Source organism: Diuraphis noxia, unplaced genomic scaffold, assembly GCF_037042655.1.
Source record: "Diuraphis noxia isolate RWA-SAM2 unplaced genomic scaffold, SU_Dnox_SAM2 contig0003, whole genome shotgun sequence".
In the NCBI taxonomy this organism is placed as follows: Eukaryota; Metazoa; Arthropoda; class Insecta; order Hemiptera; family Aphididae; genus Diuraphis; species Diuraphis noxia.
In genome coordinates, this window is record NW_028301713.1 from 47,397,182 (window position 1) to 47,417,870 (window position 20,689).

At 27.7% G+C, this 20,689-nt stretch overlaps 3 protein-coding genes across 4 annotated transcripts; 2 read left to right on the top strand and 1 right to left on the bottom strand.

Moving 5' to 3' along the window:
* Positions 1–226: 226 nt before the first annotated feature.
* LOC107168985 (retinoblastoma-like protein 1) lies at positions 227–9,156 on the bottom strand. The gene is made up of 17 exons (XM_089223824.1): positions 8,507–9,156; positions 8,281–8,420; positions 8,004–8,204; positions 7,723–7,910; positions 7,494–7,654; positions 7,297–7,429; positions 6,112–6,191; positions 5,875–6,050; positions 5,604–5,814; positions 5,324–5,527; positions 5,052–5,232; positions 4,783–4,970; positions 4,289–4,468; positions 4,117–4,231; positions 3,673–3,797; positions 3,418–3,594; positions 227–2,877 (listed from the first exon to the last, which is right to left on the bottom strand). The coding sequence occupies exons 1-17, from the start codon at positions 8,654–8,656 to the stop codon at positions 2,704–2,706; spliced, it is 2,784 nt and encodes a 927-aa protein (XP_089079950.1). The 5' UTR covers positions 8,657–9,156; the 3' UTR covers positions 227–2,703.
* A 1,275-nt stretch (positions 9,157–10,431) lies between these two features.
* On the top strand, positions 10,432–12,921 carry LOC107168984 (uncharacterized). Of its 2 annotated transcripts, none has more exons than XM_089223817.1 (2): positions 10,432–11,239; positions 12,693–12,921. In XM_089223817.1, the coding sequence occupies exons 1-2, from the start codon at positions 10,534–10,536 to the stop codon at positions 12,722–12,724; spliced, it is 738 nt and encodes a 245-aa protein (XP_089079943.1). In that variant the 5' UTR covers positions 10,432–10,533; the 3' UTR covers positions 12,725–12,921. The 2 variants fall into 2 exon arrangements, with proteins under 2 accessions (XP_089079943.1, XP_089079944.1); XM_089223818.1 differs by lacking the exon at positions 12,693–12,921 and adding an exon at positions 12,133–12,282.
* A 5,270-nt stretch (positions 12,922–18,191) lies between these two features.
* LOC107168987 (uncharacterized) lies at positions 18,192–19,701 on the top strand. The gene is made up of 2 exons (XM_015518561.2): positions 18,192–18,830; positions 19,489–19,701. Exons 1-2 carry the CDS (start codon positions 18,192–18,194, stop codon positions 19,699–19,701), a joined length of 852 nt encoding a protein of 283 aa, XP_015374047.2.
* Positions 19,702–20,689: the final 988 nt, after the last annotated feature.

Sequence of the window (20,689 nt, forward strand, 5' to 3'; positions counted from 1 at the left end):
CATAATGAAATATTCTTATATTTTTAGTTTAATGTTACATTTTTAAAAAGAAACATGAATTATAAACCGAAGTCTCAGTAAATAAATTTGTGACATATCAATAAAGGTATAATTATTGAAAATATAGACTAAGTGTATACTAAGCCACATATAAATAATAAATTAAATGTATCAGTGAAGCTTAGTCTAATTTAGGTCATCTGATGAGTTGGAAATAAAAAGACAGTTTTTAACAGTAAATCTGTAAAATATATTAGCACACAATCAAAAACTAAGTTCAATACACACGAAAATAAAAGCTTGTGTAATGAAATATAATTATAATTTAATGGTCACAGTCATAAAATCAAAACAACCTTAACTTAAATAATATAGATAAATTGCATTTTCAATAAATTAATAAAAAGAGAGACAATGTTGAATTGTTGAATAATATAATATCATAGTTACATAATGTGACTAAAACTAATTATTAAATAATTAAAAATAACTCTCAAGACAAATAATTGTACAATGTATAATCTATTAATAATGTAATCAACAATTTTTAAAAATAAATAAAATAATAAATATTATGAATAAGTTGATGAAAAAAAATAACTATAAAATATTATTGTAATTTCTAAGCCTAAAACGTAAAATCATATCACCAAACATTTATTTTTAAGTTGTAAAGTGTTTATATTAATCGACTTAATAATTTAAAATATTTAATTTTGAAAATTAAATATTAATCATGATACCTACAATGTACTTATAATTTGTTTTAAAATCGATCAATACAATTTATACAAAAAAAAAAAAGACAAGACACATATAAAGGTGAAACCAATACTCTGATGTTAATTTTTCTTATTTTTATACCATGAATAATGATATTATCTAAAATGTATAAAAGATAAAGTTACAAGAAACAAAGAAACAAAATTCGCCAAGAAAAAAAGTTATATTTTGGACAAATAAGTATATTTTTTTAAATTTAAAACTTGCAAATTGGATGATTTTTTGAAGTAAAACATTTATTTATTTGTCTATTCTTTTTTAAATGGATCAACATAAGGTTGTATATTGAAAATGTTCATTAAAAATTTAACTGTATATCAAAATATTATTAATGATAAAATAAACATTTACTACAATCTCTCAAAAGTAATTTTAGTAAGGTTCAGTTAGAACATATATTATGAAATTTCTTAATTTGATGTCAAGAACAACTAAAATAGTATAATTATAATGTTTTAAAAGTTAAATGTATTATGTATTAAAAAAATAGTAATGATAATTTTAAATACACTCATAAAGAATTATATAGAAATTAATAAGTAACTATGTATTTCGAAAACAAGCACAAAAATAACTAGGGACTAAAAATAGTACAAAATATGTTAATTCTGTTTTAAAGATTATATTAAAATTAAAATATATAGGTTATAGATATCTAATTATGAATTATCAAATAAGAAACAAAATACCAAATAGTTGTTTAAAAATGAATATTTGATTTTGATTTTCAAAATTACTAATACATCATTTAATAATTTGTATAATTCATAGTTATAAAGAAATTGATAAAAAAAAATTTTATTTTATTTCAAATTATTTCTTAAAGTAATTATACATGCAATAAAAAATAAATGCCACTAATCATGTTGTGTTATCATAACTTATAAAATTACTTTAATCTATTATACTTATTATTAGTAACTAATAAAAGTTAATAATATTATAATATACAGAAATTAATGAACTAAAATGAAAAACTTTAATTTAAAACTAAACAATTATACTATTATATCATTCTATACATATTACATAAATTCTTTTAGTGATGGAAACACTTTAAAATTTTTTAATTCTTGTGAATACATAACTTTAGTAATATTTTAATCTATTGTTCTAATTGCACCTCCACAAACATTTAGATTCATTCATAAAATAATATTTAAATACACTAAATAATTTTAAAATTAAATTTTAATAGTAAAGTTAACATTTAATAAAAAGGTGTTTGTTAATAAATAAAATTCAAAATATAAATACTAAAAAAATATTATTATGTTAAGGCTATACATCTCTAAAGTGACGAATAAGCAATAAACGTGGTTTGGATAAAACCTCAAATAAATGGTCTAGGAAAATAATATTTAACATGTCTTAATTAATTAACTAATACAAATAAGGATTTTAGTAAAAGATGAAAAATAAAGATTTAAAAAAAACATTGTAAATAACAAGAAATATAAAATGAGAATGAGATCCAGAGTATCAAACCAGTTTTAATGAAAAATTGAGATGTTTTCAAAACAAAATGATGTATTAAATTAATACTAATATATAGGCTTAAATAAATTATAAAATTAGCAATTTTTTTTTAATTATTACTCAGCCAAAAATATTCATAACATTGTGCCCTGCATTTAAAACTAATTTTAATTATTATTTATTTACTTAATGTCAGATTTTTAAATTGAAACAAATAAACACATTTCGTTAATTAATAAAATGGAAAAACAATTTTCATGAATTAGTATTAGACTATACAAAACCTAAAAGAATTATAAGGACACAAAGGTTAAAATTAAAATGTTAGTTTTTATCAACTGATTCACAGTTATATAATATAATTTGTTAATTTATCATTTAACACTTAAGTAAAAATTCACAAGATAGAAAATTGAAGATGAACATAATATACTAAATATGTTACTTATCAGTATTATGTTCCATTCTTTCCTCTAATAGACCCTGTAATCGTTTGGTTATAACAGGAGGAGAAGGAGTTTTTTGTTTTGCAATTGGCCCATCATGGTGGCCATCAGAAATATTTCTTTTCTTAGCAATTGCTCGCATCGTTATCATATTTATATTTTCTAGATCCTAAGAAGCAAAATCATATAATACATCAAATAACAATAAATAAATATAATATCATATCATAACCTAGTTATTAATTCTTTGTATATAATTGTTTTTTTTTTTTTTTAATTAGGTAGAAAACCCTTATTTTCATTTGTTGATAATCAACTTTGAGAGAGGTTCTTGTGAATAATTGGATCAAGATTGTACCTAAGGGTATCAAAATTGAAATCTCGCAGTATTTTTTGAAATTATTAGGAAAAACAAACAAGTCTTAGAGTGTAGACTTTAAAATGTTCAACAAATGTTTACAGAATAATGCATTTCTAACTTTTTAAGACATGATGCAATGTTATTATTTTGACAATTTTTGAGCTGTTTATATAGATTTTCTAAATGACAAACATTAAACCCCTTAAAAAAGCATATTATTGTGAATATGGGGTATGTTAATGAAACTCATGTTAAACTATAACTATCCAAAGAGGCTTGACCAATTCGATCCACCAACAATTTATAATTAAAATTTATATTCATGTTATTTATAATGAATTTACTTACTTTTTTAGGACTCTGATTTATACAGTAACTCAATGGCCTGATTGGTGATTTTATTGGACTAGCTTGGGCTTCCAATTTACGAATGAATATTGGTAATCGATCATTGACTCGTCGTGTAGTAGGTGATTGCAACTGTGTCTTAGTAGCAGGTAAAGGAGATAGAGTGAGATTATCATTCTAATCAATAAAATAATGAATAAAAATATTTACTATTCTAAAAGTTTAAAGATCAAAATAAAAAAACTGTTAACTTACACTGCTGTTACTTGAATATTTTAAAGCATTATCTCGAACTATTTGAACAAATATAGTGTTATAAAATTTAATAAGATCGATACGTTGTTCAGTATCTCGCCGTGCTCCTTCATTTTCTGTATGTTCTACAAACAAAATCAATTTATATTTTAACTGAATTAAACATATGTCTATTTAGTTTTAAAAATGTAAACAAAAAAAATTTAATTTGTAATGATGAACAGAAAGACATGGAGTTACAATATTGAACTTGGTAGATTTGGGTATATAACTATTGGTGGCGCCGCGGAAACAATGCAAAAACAATTCCCGCAACGTCGTCGGTTAAAAAATTTTAAAAAAAAGGTATATAACTATTAAATACTAGTCGTTCTCACTCTCTTAACTATAAGAATTATATTCATAAGTTAAAAAATAATAGAGCAAAATGAATATTTAGATTACCTTGACTAGGATTGCGAGGAGTAATTAAAACACTTCTGTATATGTGTGACGCAGATTGTGGTTGAGTTCGATAACATTTCATGATTGCTTGAAAAGACAAATTTAAGTTGACCACCTAGAACAATTCATTAAAATGATAACCAATATTTACAGCAAAATAAATTTATCTTACTCGACAAATAATGTAAATGGTACACATCAATATCTGATCTAAATGTCTATCACGCATCATATCTGTATGCTCAATAATAACATGTTCAAAACATGTCCAAATCTTTCGCATTAAATCTTCATCATTTATACTCAATTGATAACACAAATCTTGCATGCGTACTGAAGCCAAATTATAAAACTGAAATTACCAAAATGTAAATTAGACACAAGAAGAGTAAGACTGCAAATAAAATTTATTCTAGACGTTATTTACTTTTACATGTGTAATAAATATACAACCACTTTGTTTAACATAACATTAATTTATTAATTATTTATATTAATAAATTAAGTTTAATAATAAACTAATGGTTGGGTGGAAAAAAAACTGAGGAGGGGAAGGTTAGATTCATAATCAATATAAATAATAAATTAAAAGCTATAACTTCTGATACGTAAGTAAAAATATTTTCATGATTATAAGTGGTTTTTTAAACTAAGAAAATATCTAACCTTTCTGAAAAACAATCCTAAAGTACCAATTTTTTTTAATGGACCAGTTACAGTAGGTAATGAAACACCATTATTCTTTGATGTAACTGAATAGTATTGTCTATTTTCATTCACAGTTATTTGTTTGCCCATTTTAATATTTGGTTGGCCAGGTGCTGGAGAAATAAATCTATCAGAAACTGGACTATCTATAAATGTAAAACATTATGAAAATGTATTTGAACCACACAATGATAAAGTTAATATTATAGTCATATCAAGAAACTTACCTTTATGTGCAAAACGATTATTTTCAATCTTGTGATTCAAACTGGACACTGGTGCCCCGCCAACTACAGAAACCAAAGCAATTTCATCATAGTGTGGAATGAGCTTATTGTTTCTATTAATTAAATCCCATAAAGGACTTTCAGACTGCCATGATAAACTATCCAAAACTTGTTCTTCAACCTAAAAAACATTAGAAATGAGAGAAAATATTGAACATTTATCATAATAAAATAATAAAAATTACATATAAATTATACATGTAAAAACATACTCTATTCAAATGTTTGATCATATCACGAGGTAGTTTATCTTCAACACGAACAATTACTTCAATTACTTTATAGAAATGGTAAGGATGGATTTGAAGAGCATTAAGTACCCATGGAAATGCACGTTGTGAATTATAAGCAAAGATTACCATTTCTAAGCAGCATGCAAAAAGAGTCTCGTGAAATACAGCATGACAAATTAAATTCTAAAAAATGTAAATGAGAAAGAATATAATATATAAGTTTTCTGCAAAATAAATTACTATATAATGCAATACACACTTTAATATCATATTTAGGATTTTTTGCCTCTTTGGCAATAATATTTTCAAACAACTTGTAAAACCATGTCTTGGCCATAACCAATCTTTTTTCAGCAAAATCATTATGCAACGCAGAATTATGATCTACTTGACAATATTGAGAACAGAATTTAATGCCTAACATATTAATTAGATCTTCAATTTCGCTTTTCAAAGTTGCTGAACATGACCTGTTGAAATAAAAATATGTTAATGAATTTTATTATTTTACATTTTAATATATAGTTTACTTTAGCAAAGTGTATAATTTGTCGGACGGATAAGGTGAGCAATCTGCTAAAATAGATTGTATTTTGAATACCATTTCAGAAGCATTTTTCACAGGTACACTTTCATCAGATAAGTCAATTTTTGGTTTTAAATGATTTCGTCCCGTAAGTGGTGTTTGTTGATTAAATAAATTGTTCTAAAATATATCAATTATATAATTATTAATTAACCTAAGTCATTATAATCAATGTAAATACTTTTTTGTTTTTCATTTCTTTAGCTAAATCTTCTGTTGTACATTCATTTGATGCTCCAATTTCAACATTAGCGTTTTCAGCTATAAAACAAAAATATTTACAATATAATACAACAATGTTAAAATTACCAAATAAAAAATTAACTTAGGTAAATTAGAACATAGAAGTGCTCTCTATCAAAATACCTATCTTATGAGAATTGTACAGTCTGCTATAATAATTGGATAACACTTCTCAAAGCATATTTGATATTCATATTAATTTTTAAATGCAAGTTGTTTTCTACTAAGCTTTAAGGACAAATTTAAATTTGGTTTCAAATATTATATTGGATAATTAATTAAGGAAGTCAATAGATACAGTTGCCCGAAAAATAATAATATTTAGGAAGAATGATGCGGAGATGGTTGAAATAATTTAGTTATAACTTTCCTACTTTAGTATTTAAATTTAAATAAAACCCTAGATTTCTAAGTCATGAGATTTTGGTTTGAGAATGGAAAAATTTACTCAAACATTAAAGTTAACAACAATAGTAGAATTATTGGCATCTGTTTAAAAGGATATTTTATTACAATATATTTTTTCTTTAGCATAACAGGTGAAACTCATTCATGTGAAATTGCCTTTTTATGATTTTTGAGTTATTTTAAAGAATCGCTAGCAACAAAAAAAATAAGAAGGATATTTGGAAGGTTTGAAGACCAATAATATATTATTATTTTTATTATTTGACTTTATGTTGTAACTTTAAGGTATTATACCTACATTTTTCTTTATAATAATGCATTTATTCAATATTCATATTTTGATTTTTGTTGTTTTTAAGAATACTATAGATAACTATATTTCTAAATATTGTAAGTTTCATTTGTTAAACTATTTGAGGAATACAAAATTATTGTTATTTAATGAGAACTTACCTTTATCCTATGCATCTACCCAAGATATTGTTTAACTATATCCAAATATAGAGAAGTTTTATAAATAATTAACTGTGTACCTACTAAGAATAATGGGTTGGAAAGACATGTGGGCTATAATTTAAAAACATTAGTCATTAATAATAGCCTATTAAATAAAAATCTTCAGCAAATTTAGAAATATAGTAATTACAGAAATGACAGAAAACAGTAAGATAATTATATTAAAATATTAAACAATTGCATAAGTATCATTTCTTACAAAGGAATATTCGTTCATCAAATTCCCCAACACTCAAGACATATTGTTCATATCGTTTATTGATCGCCTTATAATTGAAGTCAAAGTTAACAGCATCTAAAAGTAAATTTAATTCGGAATCTCCTTTTAATACCTGAAAAATAGTAAAAATAAATTTTTAAAGTTTTAGAAATTAACAAAAAATCAATAATATTTACTTTTCTTTCAATTAATTTTTTTAGATTTGTCTTCCAAAAGTACTCTTTTATCACTTTTGCATCGGTAGTTATACCATCATATTTTTGACATAAATAATCAATTATACAAATAGGTTTTGAAGGTAAAACATAAGAAGTAGATTCAAAATCCTGGGGTAGGCCTGAAAAAAATATTTAATTATTATTCATATTCTACAAAACTTAATATTTATAACCCAAAAATATTTACCTCCAAAGGATTTATTCAATAAGTCTCTTAAATCAGCTATAAGAATATTTGTGTACACATAATCACAACAAGCTAATAGCAAATGATAAGAGTTGACCAAATTTTCACTCAAATCTGGAAATTCAGATTTAGCAACAACAAACAATGTCCAACAAAACTCAAAAAGTTTAGAAGCTGAACATGTCACCCTGAAAAAAATGATGAAATAATTAAATATATATATATTGTGTTATAATACATAGAAATTATTGATAAATTATTAAAGTAGGTAATGAGCATACTTTTGCTTTTTAGAACAACGAGTTTTTGTTTGTTCATCTTTGGTATTGTTAAACATAGCTCCAAAGATTGGTTGGAATTTTTTAAATATAACCATTGAAACAGCAAAGTTTTTTTCCAATTTATCTATTTTACGGCGTAATTCTGGAGGCATATTGATCATATCTGCCCATTTTTTGCTTTTTCCAATAAAGTGTATAAGACTAAGGAAAAGGAACAACAAACAAACATTGCATAAAATGATTTGAACAATTTTATCAGCCTTTTAAATAAAGTTACCTAATATTGCACAAACGGAGAAGTCGTGTTAAGCTAACTAAATTGCCTTCGATCAATGTTTCGCTGTCTCCAACTGTATGTTCAGTGACATTACGACACGCCACATATATAGCACAAGCCAACCAATGACTTGGATCACCCTATAGCACACAAAATCACTTTGTAATTACAACAAATGGGAGAAAAGGTTACACTAAGTAGATAAGATGTATAAGCAGATGCATACGTCCAAAGAATAGTTCTCCTTGACGGCCAGATAGGTTTCCCATGCACGGCTGGCAGCATTCTTGTCCAAATTTAAGCCTTTGCACAGATCCAAGAACTTGCTGTTGTAGATGTCTTCGTCCAAGACGTTTGTTCCCACGGGTACACCCATGGCGACGACGAGCTTCTGTCACTGCCGCAATAAGACAAGCGGAGTGTCCGTATCTGCCAGTAACCAGAATAATTTATACCTACTACGGGTACGACGAGGAGAGCATAACTATTGCAGGGCGTGTAATAACTAACAAGTGGCAATTATTATGTTATGCGTATAAACACTGTAATTGGCGAGTTATTGTAACACCGAACCACGACGAACTCGAATACAATATACGGATCGGTAGCGGTGATGACGACGCGATGCACACCAAACGCCGAGCACGGTCTGATTATGGATCGTTGGTGCTGTTGTTACTATTTAATTACTGTACGTGAATATCGCATCTGTAAACAAATATGAGCGATGGATTATGAACGAAGGAAAACAAAACGTTGATGGTAGGTACACGCACGATTGCACGAAAGACGATGTTTTTTAGTAGATGGCGGGAAACCAGACGGACAACAAAAGCCGACGGGGGGAAGCGCCGACACACAAGTTACGGACTGTTTTTACGCGCGCTACAGTAGTACAGTGGGGAACGGTGCAGTGGTGGTGGAGAAGGGTAGACGGACTAGACTGCTGGGCAGGCGGGCGGACGGTGACGTCACATGGCGCCCCGCCCGCTAGTCGTGTGATTACCGCAGCAACAATGATATAAATAACTTGGTGTGATTGTAACCTCTCGGCAACCAGATCTTCGGCAATACGGAAAGATGCTTGACGCATAAAATATAAATAAGTTTATTGGTGTGACGTATGTGTCCACTGACCAAAGTTTTAAAGTATAAAGTTTATAGGTTCTTGGAACGTTGGAAAGTCCCTAACATTGTATGTAGTACGACACGCTTTGTGTAGTACGAAATTTAAAAGTGTGTTATTCACATTAAACCTTTATAATAATATTCTATAAAATTTTAAAATAACAATATGTATTAATACAGGATATCAGTAAGTTCTTCGACTACAAAGAATAAAAAAAACTTTAATTTACGTATTTAATATAGATAATTTAAATTCATTTTTATTTATTTACTGAATTATGTATTATTATTTTCATACATTTTTTACACTTAAAATGAGTTTTATATAAACAAAAATCTTTTTTTTTCAACAAAAACTCTATTTCACAATTTTTTTTAAAAAACCTTTAAATTTGTTTAGTAGAGGTTCTATACTTTATTTAAATAAAATTATTTATTGTAAATACATAATATCAATATTATTCATATACAAATAATTGTCAAATATAAAAATAAAAATAATTAACCTGCAAATATAATAATAATTTCAATTGCAGTGAACATTTTTAGTATTATTTAAAAATGTTAAAAAAGTATTTTGTTCACCAAAAGCCAATCTTTTTTTTTTATCACAATGTTTGTTTCAGGATCTGGAAGGTTAGATCAGAATTTGAATATTTTAGGGACTGTCTTGGAGTTAGTACATCGGTACATATGTTATCAGCACATAACTACTCCAGGGGCGTAGCCAGTAGGTAGGCCTGGTACTACCCAGGTTTTCTCAAAAAAAAATACCAATAATATTAAAAATAATATATCAGACACTTATACACGTTTTTACAACAGTATAATATTATTATAACACTATAATAATTTGTTTGTATCAAGACGGCGACGTCATTAAAATATCATTAGGACTATCGCACTAGTCGATAAGTAAAAATAATATTGAAAAATAGGTAATCGATAAAATCGTTGCTTACAAAATTCTTAAGATAAGTAAAGTTTTGTTGGAAATTTAGTTTCACGATTAAACTCATAAACATTTAAAGTATTTACCAAGTATCTACCGCTAATATTATTAGTATTGTGCGATTTGCAATCCCGAATGGTCGTTGTCGTTACAGTGTACATTTAATAAATTTTATGAAACGGTTTTTGATTCCTAATAAACTGAAATCAAATGATGTCACTGAAAATGTTTCAAGTGTTTTGGATCCGTCGAAAATTGATTTTCCTTGTACATCTACTACAGTAATTGGATCAATAAAACCAGATTCGAAACAAACAAATTCCGATGAACTTTTTAAATTGAACGTTCTTGATTTAAGTTCAATTTGTGATGAAAGTGCCGTACAACCTGTTATTAATTTTCCTCGTACAGTTATTTCCGGAAAACATCGATGTTTTCAAAGCAGTTGGTATAGTAAACATCCTTGGTTGGAATATTCAATTACACTAAATGCCGTTTTTTGTTATTACTGCCGTCATTTTCCTCCTCACCTAACGGTTTCTCAGTCTCATACTGAAAAAGATGCTTTAATTAATCGTGGATATTCTTATTGGAAAAATATTAGTAACCTGACAAAAAAACATGAAAATACTAGTTCGCATAAAAATGCTTTAATAAAATACAACTCATGGCTGTCAACAAAAAAAACCGGCTCAGTTTCATCTCAAATTAACCAACAAGTTAAGGACCAAATTATAAAAAATAGAGAAACATTAACAAGTATAATACGATGTATTTTGTATTGTTCTCGACAAGACATCGGAATACGAGAACATAAAAAAATCAATTCTACCGAAGATACAGATAATCCAAATTGGGCTTGTCATGACGTAAACGAAGGTAATTTTTTAGAAATGATTAAATTACTTTCATTAGAAAATTATAATTTTAAAACTAATTTTAAATCATTACCAAAAAATAGTAAATATACGTCACCTGATATACAAAATGATTTAATTAAAGCTGCATCGAATCTTACATTACATAAAATAGTAAAAGAAGTTAATCTTGGGAGTAATATTTTTAGTTTAATTGTTGATGAGGCTAGAGATGAATCGAAAATTGAACAAATTAGCGTTTGTATAAGATATGTACACGATTTAAAAATAAAAGAAAGATTTTTAGGATTAAATGAATTAAATGCCCAAGCGTTGTGTAACGGATTGATATTATTTTTAAATAACACAGGTTTAGACATTAGTAAATGTGTTAGTCAATCATATGATGGTGCTTCAGTTATGCCGGGAGAATTTTCAAGTGTTCAAACAAAAATAAGAACTTTAGCAAAAAATCCATGCCCATATATACATTGCCATGATCACAGGCTAAATCTAGTTCTTGTTAATGTTACACAAAATGTTCAAGAAGTAGGCGAAATAATAGGCTTATTAGAAGCTGTTTTTGCATTTCAATCAGTATCTACTCTTCGTCATCATGCTTTTTTCAAAGAAACAAATTTCAAAATCCCACAGCACTGTGATACTAGATGGGTCTCAAAATATAAAAGTATACAATTTTTCAAAACTCATTTTGGTAGTATTTTAAAAGTTCTTAATACATTTAAAGAAAGTTCTAAAAAACGAGAGGCAAAGGGATTGATTTTACAGTTTGCCAAGTTTGAAGTTATTGTCATACTTGTTTGTTTAAATGAATTATTAAACATCGTAAACTGTCTTTCAATTAACTTACAGTCATCTACTTTAAATATATGACAGTGCACTATGTTAATTAAGGCAACAAAAAAACAAATTTTGGATTTACGTGAGGATAAAAATTTCTATGAATTATATAAACAGTCATTGATAATTGCGCAAAATGCAAACGTATCTACACCATCAAATAATGATGTTTCCTCAAATAGGATGTCTCAAGGCCCAAGTAGAATGACAGATTATTACATAACTTCTACTACTGGTAAAAGACGTATTTTTTCAAATAATGAAAAAAAAACTGAACTTAAAATAATATTTTATAATATTTTAGATGTCATATGTGTTAAAATGAACAAGCGATTTGATGAAAATGGTGAATTTTATGCAGTTTTAGGTGTATTAGACCAAACTTCAAAAGCATTTTTAGACTGTGAAACAATATGTAATTTTGCAAAAACTTTTCCATTTTGTCGGTCTGATGAATTTCTCAGTAAACTAAAATATCAATGTGCATTAGGGAAAACATTATTTTCATCTAGTTCTGGTCTTTTTGAATTGTTGAATCAAGTACAAAGTTATAAAGTTGGATTTGAAGAATTAAAAAAAGTAATTGAACTTATTGTTGTAATTCCTGTATCTAGTGCTTCAGCTGAAAGAAGCTTTTCAACAATGAGAAGAGTGAAAACATACCTCAGATCAACTATGAAAAGTTCTAGACTAAATGATTTGACATTACTTTCCATAGAAAGAGAAATAAGTGGACAATTTATGGATAATCCATCACCTGTTATTGACGAGTTTGCTGTTATGAAGAAAAGAAGGTTAGAATTTTTACTTTGAAAATATATTATAAATTAACAATAAGTATATTATTAGTCACAACTTTACGAGTATATAAATTAATATTTATAGTTGTATTTTGTAAAAATATCAGTATTTAGGTACTATTAAATAAAAATTGCATCTTTTGAAACTATATGTTCCCTATGCTTCTTTTTTGGTTCAATTTGTTTTAATTTTTAAGTAATTAATTATTCATTTATTGATAAGAATAATCATTGAAAACTTCGAAATTACGGTAGGCTAATAAAAAAAATCAGAAAAAGTCCCAATTACCGTCGGGTGAGTAAAAGTTTTATAGTGGGCCTACCCAAAAAAAAATCCTAGCTACGCCCCTGAACTACTCGTTACTCGTTAGTCATTACTGATATATTATATTATCATAATATATTTTTAGGCACATATGCGTGGACCAAACCCAAACCATATTTTTACGATCCTAAAATTAATATTTTAGTTTTCTATATTATCATAAATTCATAGTATACTATATGAGCCAGCAGCTGCTATATTGTTATTTTTTGTATGCTAAGACCTAAGCGTAGGTGCCTAGACTATAGTTGCTGTTGCTACCGCATCTATAAATAAAATATATTTTGATATTCAATACTCTTAACGTCTAAAAAAAAACCGTTCTTTTAGTGGAAAAATAAGTTAAATTATAATAAAGTAGTTATTTTAGATCAAAATTATACACAGCATACAGCATAAAATTCAGACAGACCTCTCTAAGAGATGGCTTAGAATTTGAACGTTCCAATTAATTTTTATTTTTTTAGCATGCAATTCGGATGCACCGTAAAAAATAATAACAGGGAAACTAAAATTTTCCACTTCTTTGGGTGTCCGATATTATCCTTATATATTTTTTATTATATCGTTATATCTTGGTCGTCATAAATCTGGTAACAAATTTTCAGTCGACATTACTATACCATTGGAACTATTCCATGTTCATCGCTGTGTTTGTCTATAGACCGAATATTTTAGTGGCTGCGTACGAGATAATTCCGGGTCATTAAATATTTTTTTCAATATTTAGTCATATATATATATATATATATATATATATATATATATATATATATATGTATTCTACCTATTAGCGTAACCCAATAAACACTACGAGGAGTTTGGCTAACGAGTTTCTCAAAAAAGTTGTTCTTTTTAGTTTCTAATAAAAAATGATCAGTAAAAAAATATAATACGTAAAAATTATTATTAAAAAAATTTATTAATTTGGTAAAAATGTATAACATATTGTTTTTAAAAATTGGTAATGAAATTACCAGAATACCATGACAATACTTCTCTCAAAAAATTGACAGCGAACTCATTACGGTCGTGCAGTTTATTGATTTAAAACAATAGAGGATCAACTAGTACATACCTCTTAATGACCCAGGAGGCCAGGAATCAGCTCATACATAAAGTAGGTTTCGGGAATCAACTCACTTACTATACGATTTTATTTGGGCTTTGTATCCAGGATAAGGATAACCAACGTTTAATATCAACTATTGGTTTGATAAATATTCGGGAAGTGTTCAGTACTTTTAAGTCTATGGTTTTAGAATAACACGGCCATCCAAACATATACTATTGCTTAGTATTGCTGTTTATTAATTGTATGATATAGATACTATTCGCTTAATTACCAGTTTCATCACGAGTACCGGAGTACCTACTTACTATTTCATAATGTATTTTATTTTTTACAGGTTTCAAAGCATAATACAATATTCACCTAAATATTATTATTATGTAAACCTAGGTTAATTTCGATTATTGTTCAAACTATTATAATTATTACAAAACAATGTTTGAAGTTTACAATCCACAATTGTGTTTACAATTCGGTTAACGTTTAACGAGAATTGTATTGGTCTATAATTAAACTTAATAAGTATTGGATAATAATAAATAATTATTATAATCTGCATAACTTTTCCTCAATTGTTCACGATTTTTAGTAGGAACTTAATTAAACGTTTCAAGTTTTAAAATATTTATCTTTATTATGAAACCGGTATATTATATTTTATTTACTATAGGTATCTAATATATTGTGTTAAATAAATTAAGGTGGGCAATAGGGCAAACCCTCACACTAAATTATTCACTGCGGACCAATGACACATTATCATATTGAAAAATAAACAAAAATAAAATAAGATATTCTATATTAAAAATTACAGCAAAATAAATAATAATTAATATATCTAAGCAAGTATATAAGTATTTAACAATTAACATTATATGCATACAATATGATGGGTAGCTTACGAAACACATGCACTTCGTTGCACGTAAGTTATGTACGACTAATAAATTAAAAAGTGTCTATGAAAATACTTTCTTTTTTTTAATTTCAGTAGGTAAGCATAAGCATAACATGACATTGTATTGCGCGAAAAAAAATATTCGAACTTTTCAAAAGATGCGTTTAATTAAAATAATTAAATGCCTACCGTTTACGAAACATCATATTAAATTACCAACTTAAGTGCCAGTAATAAAATGTATGTTCACGCATGAGATAGTACAACTCCGAAGTTTCTGCCAATTTCAGACATGTTTGTGTATGAGATTATTATACACGAGACACTTACTCGGCTTGGAGCGAAGGATGCGTCGGAGACGATATCGTACCTACTACAAGAACTATGCCTGAAAACTCTCCCAGTTGTCTTAGAGAAAAGGCGGTACAGTTATTAGGTATTCCAATTTAAAAATGACATAAAAATATATCTATGTAGCCAATATAGATGATTGTTTTGGAAAAAGCAAGCTATAATATTGCTATGTAGTGCCTATGTTTTATATAAATGTTAAATCCAGAAGATAAAAAAACATTATTCCTTAACGAAATATTACAGGTTCAGGCAGTAGTGCGGTACAGCTATTTTTGTAGGTTGGTTGGGCTTATATTTTTTGATTCAGACAATTGGGGGAACAACATTTTGTTACATTATACGAGCTGCAGCATGTGTTAAATACATATAACATAACATTTTATGATTTATCGTATCAAGTTTTGGTTAATAACTAAATATAATTTTTAAACTCGTGTGATTTTTAATCGAAACTTTTTTTTTTGGTTCATGCAAAAAGCTTGTTTGTAGTTAAGTGTGGTTAGTAAAGAGAAATTACGATTATTTTACCTGCTATAATATGGCCTGTAAAATATGTATTTTTACTAGGCATATTAATAATTATATTATGTAGCTAATATTTTATTGTGTGACCGTTGCATGCCGAACACCTGTAGATTTTAATACAAACCTCTAACCATTAAACCATGGTTTATCTGCTGTATGATCTCTATGTTAGTCACTAGAACTCTTTGCTTCGTGTAACATGTATTTTGTGTGTGCTGGTTGTTATAATTTGAACTGATTTTGTTACGAATTTCTTGCTGTTTATTTGTACATTTTTGTTTTTTTGCGGGTTTTCATTATTTGTGTGTGTATATTGTTCAATTGAAATGCTAATCAGGCCAGATATACATTCTAAAAAAAACTATTTACAACGTGTACAATTATTTTAAAATGTTGGCCAGTATAAAGAAGACCAACCGGTAGTGGCAAATTTTTTCTGACTATGTCAATAGCGTACGGCTGATGCTTGTGGGGTAAATCGGTCTACTGTACAGATAATTTGTAAGGAAAGCAAAACTATATCTCTTGGTGTTGAAGAAGAGTTAGGTGTCGGGAGTTCTATATAGATATAAAATTTCAATCACCTAGAAAACGTTACAGTCGTAACAAACCTGACACTGATCTTGACGATTTCGACAGTGAAGTGGTCAGAAGGGTGGTCCACAGCTTTTATGACAAGGGATAATTTCTAACATTTGAGTATGTATAAGTATTTTTAATAGCATTGCGAGAAAAGCTGATTACCGGGGGTCGAAATCATCAGTAAAAATCATTTTGAAAAAACTGAATTTTAAATATAAAAGGTGTAATGACGGTCGCAAATTTCTAATGGAACGGTCGGGCATAGTAGCAGCGCGCGTAAAATGTTTACTAAGAATGAACGAGCTTCGTATAAATGGTGATACTCGGCCAATAATTTATTTAGGCGAGACCTGGATGAACCAAAATCATACTCGAGGATATATTTGGCAAAACCACGAAAAATACAGAGGGCTTAAAAGTACTTACAGGGAAAGGCAGTCGCCTTTTAATTTGTCACGCTGGGTCTCCTTCCTTTGAATCCTTTGGTTTTGTCAAAGATGCAAAATTAATTTTTCATTATAACTCTGGCAATACCAAAGATTACCATTCACAGATGAATGCCGCAATCTTTGAAAATTGGTATTTGCAAATGTTAATGAACTTGGAAGAGCCCAGCGTTAATGTTATGAATAACGCGTCATATCATTCTGTATTACTCGAGGACTACCCGAAGTCCCGAAGTCAAATAGTAGAAAGATGGATGTTCAACAAGAATTGTGCGAAAAATATTTAGTCTTTTCTCCCGTAGAAACTCTTGATGAATTACGGACGAAAGTCAAACTTGCGATGCCACGTGGAAAAATGTATAAGTTGGATCAATTGGCACATGCACCAAATGGAACATGAAGTGATAAGACTTCCACCTTACAACTGTCAGTTAATCCCATAGAATTAATTTGGGCACAATTTAAAGGGAGAGTGGCTAAAAAAAAATTAATAATTAAAATTGCTGATGTTGAGGCACTTGTCCATAAAGAAATTGACGCGGTAACTGCAGCTGATGATTGGGTAAAATGTGGAGAACATTGCATGAACATTTAAGAAGAAGATTTCTATAAAGCAGGACTGAGGGACGAAATATTAGAGCCGATTATTTTAACAATTTATACATATGACAGCAGTTCGAGCGACGACGATGAGTAGAATTTTATAATTATTATTAAAATTCGAAAACAATATTGCAAATATTTTAAATGCTATTATTATTATTTTATGTTTAATAATGTAATAATAAATTAATAAATACGTGTATTACAAAAATATAAAATGTTATGTCTCTATAGTAAAGGCCCGTTTCATAGCCACACGTAAGAATATACGATACGAATGCGTACCGTACGAGTAGCTGTGAAACAGGTCTATTTATAACAAGTGTAAAAGTATTTGAAATTATTTTACGCGGGAAAGCATTCTTTGTAGCCCTAATGAAAAACGGCCACTAGGGCGCGTGATCGTCAAGCTTCTTTTAAATTTGTAATTATTTTTATATAGCAACCAAATATCTGTTAACTCGCCAAAATATTATTTTTTTATTTACTTTACCAGAAATAAATTACAATGTTTTGCGGAACTCAAGAAAAACCTTTACCAATATTCAACAAAAAATGGAGAGCCACTAAAAATTGTGATCGAACAACATTGCTGACTCTCCGTCGTCCAACAGCCATATCAAAATTCAGAGACACTGTACCAAGACCCTATTGTCAACCAATTAAAAACTCTCTTCCATCATGGAGATACAGAAAATTGGACGAAAAAATTCCAATGTATCACGGGAACAGTCCATCTGGTCCAATTATCTTTCATAGAGGACCTATGGGAAAGAATCCTTTGCAAGTAGATACTAAATTAAGTTTTGTGTTAAACGATCCGCATAAAATATCGCACAGATATAACCCATTACATGATCCGCATTTAAAATACTGGCTTAACTCTTCAATTAATAAAAAATTTCTACAAAAGCAAGGACTCATTACTAAAGACAATCATGTGATTTGTAGTTTAAATGAATACAATGAGTACAGACGATTTTTATCCTTCGTACACAATGATTTAATAATGCATAAGCAAAAAATCAAAGACGCAGAAAATACAGATCGCAAAAAAATAGCCTTGGCAAATTTTAATCATAGAAAAGAATTATTAAAGACATTTAAAAATGTAAAGAACAATGAATCAAAAAATAAACGACAATCTGTAAGTTCAGTGATAATATCATTATTAATTATTAATTTTAAATCACCTGTAAAGAATTATTCAAAATAATCATCTACATCAGCGGTTCTCAACCTTTTTACAGTCACGTACCACCTACACAATTTGAAAAAGTTTATGTACCACCTGACCATTTTTTTGCTTACTAATAATGTATTATAGTGTATACGTTTATGTTATATATGTATAGAATTTTGTCAGTAAATTTTTTTTATAAAGGTAGATTTTCCGCGTACCACAGGTTGAGAACCGCTGGTCTACATAAATCTATATTTTTCTATAATATTTATTTAATTGTCTCAAAATGATTAAAAGATAATAGATACATTTTAGTACAATTCAACTTTGTAGTTATTATAATATCTACAAATATTTACCGTCACATACTTAACGTAATTTTTATTATAAATTTTAGCTTTTAAAATATTTCGAGGTTTAATTAAATTAGTATTTTTGTTTAATTTCCATTAAGAATAATATATTAAGTACCTATGTATATTGCAGTTACTTTTCAAATTTTTCTTAGTATAACTTCGAATTAAATGTATCAAATAAAAAATATTATTAAATACAGGTATTTCAGTATTGGATAAAATTATTTATATTTATATATTTATCTATGTATTTAAATATTATATAGATGCAAAGTAAAATAAACAATGGTCAGTTTACACGTAAACCATCAAATAAAGAAAGAAAACAACCATTAAAGAAAATCGAAACGTATACTGAATTTGGAACGGGCTTGGGTGGTGTAATTGACCAGAACAAATACAAAGGTACCTTTATAAAAGGTTCCCCGAATGATTTCTATTTATTGGGATTGTTTGATCATTTTTTTAAACAACATTAAACAAAATTTGAAACATGATATTTAAATATAAAATATTATAGTAACATTTTACATCTTAAACAATTTGTCTATAAAATTTTAGAAATAAAAATAGCTAAAATATTCAATCACTTCCAGAAAATAGAAGTACAAAAAAGACTAAAAGGTTAAAGTATACAGGGTGATTTTTTAAGCATGCTCGCCCCATTTTTATGCTTAAATTATGCATATATTCAAATTCTGATTTTTGTAATATTTAAGTGTAGTTAAAGGCGATATTTTTGAGTACTTAGATTTTTCACAACTTTTAAGGAGTATCCTGTAGCGATACCAACTTTGGTTTTTCAAATGACAACCTATATGTTTTAAAGCAAAATGTGATTCAGATAATTTTTCTGAAAATGTTGACATATTGCAATCAAAATTCGAACGAAAACTTCCAGAGTTATTCTACTTGAAATACTAAGGAATAAGGATAAAAGTCTAATACTTAAATGCCTACGTTGTAAATGGATACGATAATTATAATTCGGTATACAATATAAAAATAAAATATTTCTTAATAATCACTACTTATTACTAAATGGCCAAATATTGCATCTGACAATTTTCAAAACAAAAGAAAATATGAATAAAATAGTATCCTTTTTATTTTATCCATGTTACCTATACCTTATAGGCAACGTTAATATTTGTATAGCATAGTTATACCTACTTATAATAAAATACCGAACAATAGTGTACAATGCGAAATATGTACGTGTATCCATTTAAAACGTAGGCATTTAAGTATTAGACTTTTATCCTTATTCCTTAGTATTTCAGGTAGAATAACTCTGGAAGTTTTCGTTCGAATTTTGATTGCAATATGTCAACATTTTCAGAAAAATTATCTGAATCACATTTTGCTTTAAAACATATAGGTTGTCATTTGAAAAACCAAAGTTGGTATCGTTACAGGATACTCCTTAAAAGTTGTGAAAAATCTAAGTACTCAAAAATATCGCCT

What these genes read in the sequence shown, in the direction of transcription:
- LOC107168985 (XM_089223824.1), bottom strand. Translation starts at nt 8,656, where the DNA reads ATGGGTGTACCCGTGGGAACAAACGTCTTGGACGAAGACATCTACAAC. An exon ending in AAGAAATGAAAAACAAAAAA is followed by an intron (nt 6,051 to 6,111) that starts GTATTTACATTG and finishes GATATATTTTAG; the next exon opens with AACAATTTATTTAATCAACA. An exon ending in TCCTCGCAATCCTAGTCAAG is followed by an intron (nt 3,798 to 4,116) that starts GTAATCTAAATA and finishes TTTTGTTTGTAG; the next exon opens with AACATACAGAAAATGAAGGA.
- LOC107168984 (XM_089223817.1), top strand. Translation starts at nt 10,534, where the DNA reads ATGAAACGGTTTTTGATTCCTAATAAACTGAAATCAAATGATGTCACT. An exon ending in TTGTCATGACGTAAACGAAG is followed by an intron (nt 11,240 to 12,692) that starts GTAATTTTTTAG and finishes TCCTGTATCTAG; the next exon opens with TGCTTCAGCTGAAAGAAGCT.
- LOC107168987 (XM_015518561.2), top strand. Translation starts at nt 18,192, where the DNA reads ATGTTTTGCGGAACTCAAGAAAAACCTTTACCAATATTCAACAAAAAA. An exon ending in CAAAAAATAAACGACAATCT is followed by an intron (nt 18,831 to 19,488) that starts GTAAGTTCAGTG and finishes AATATTATATAG; the next exon opens with ATGCAAAGTAAAATAAACAA.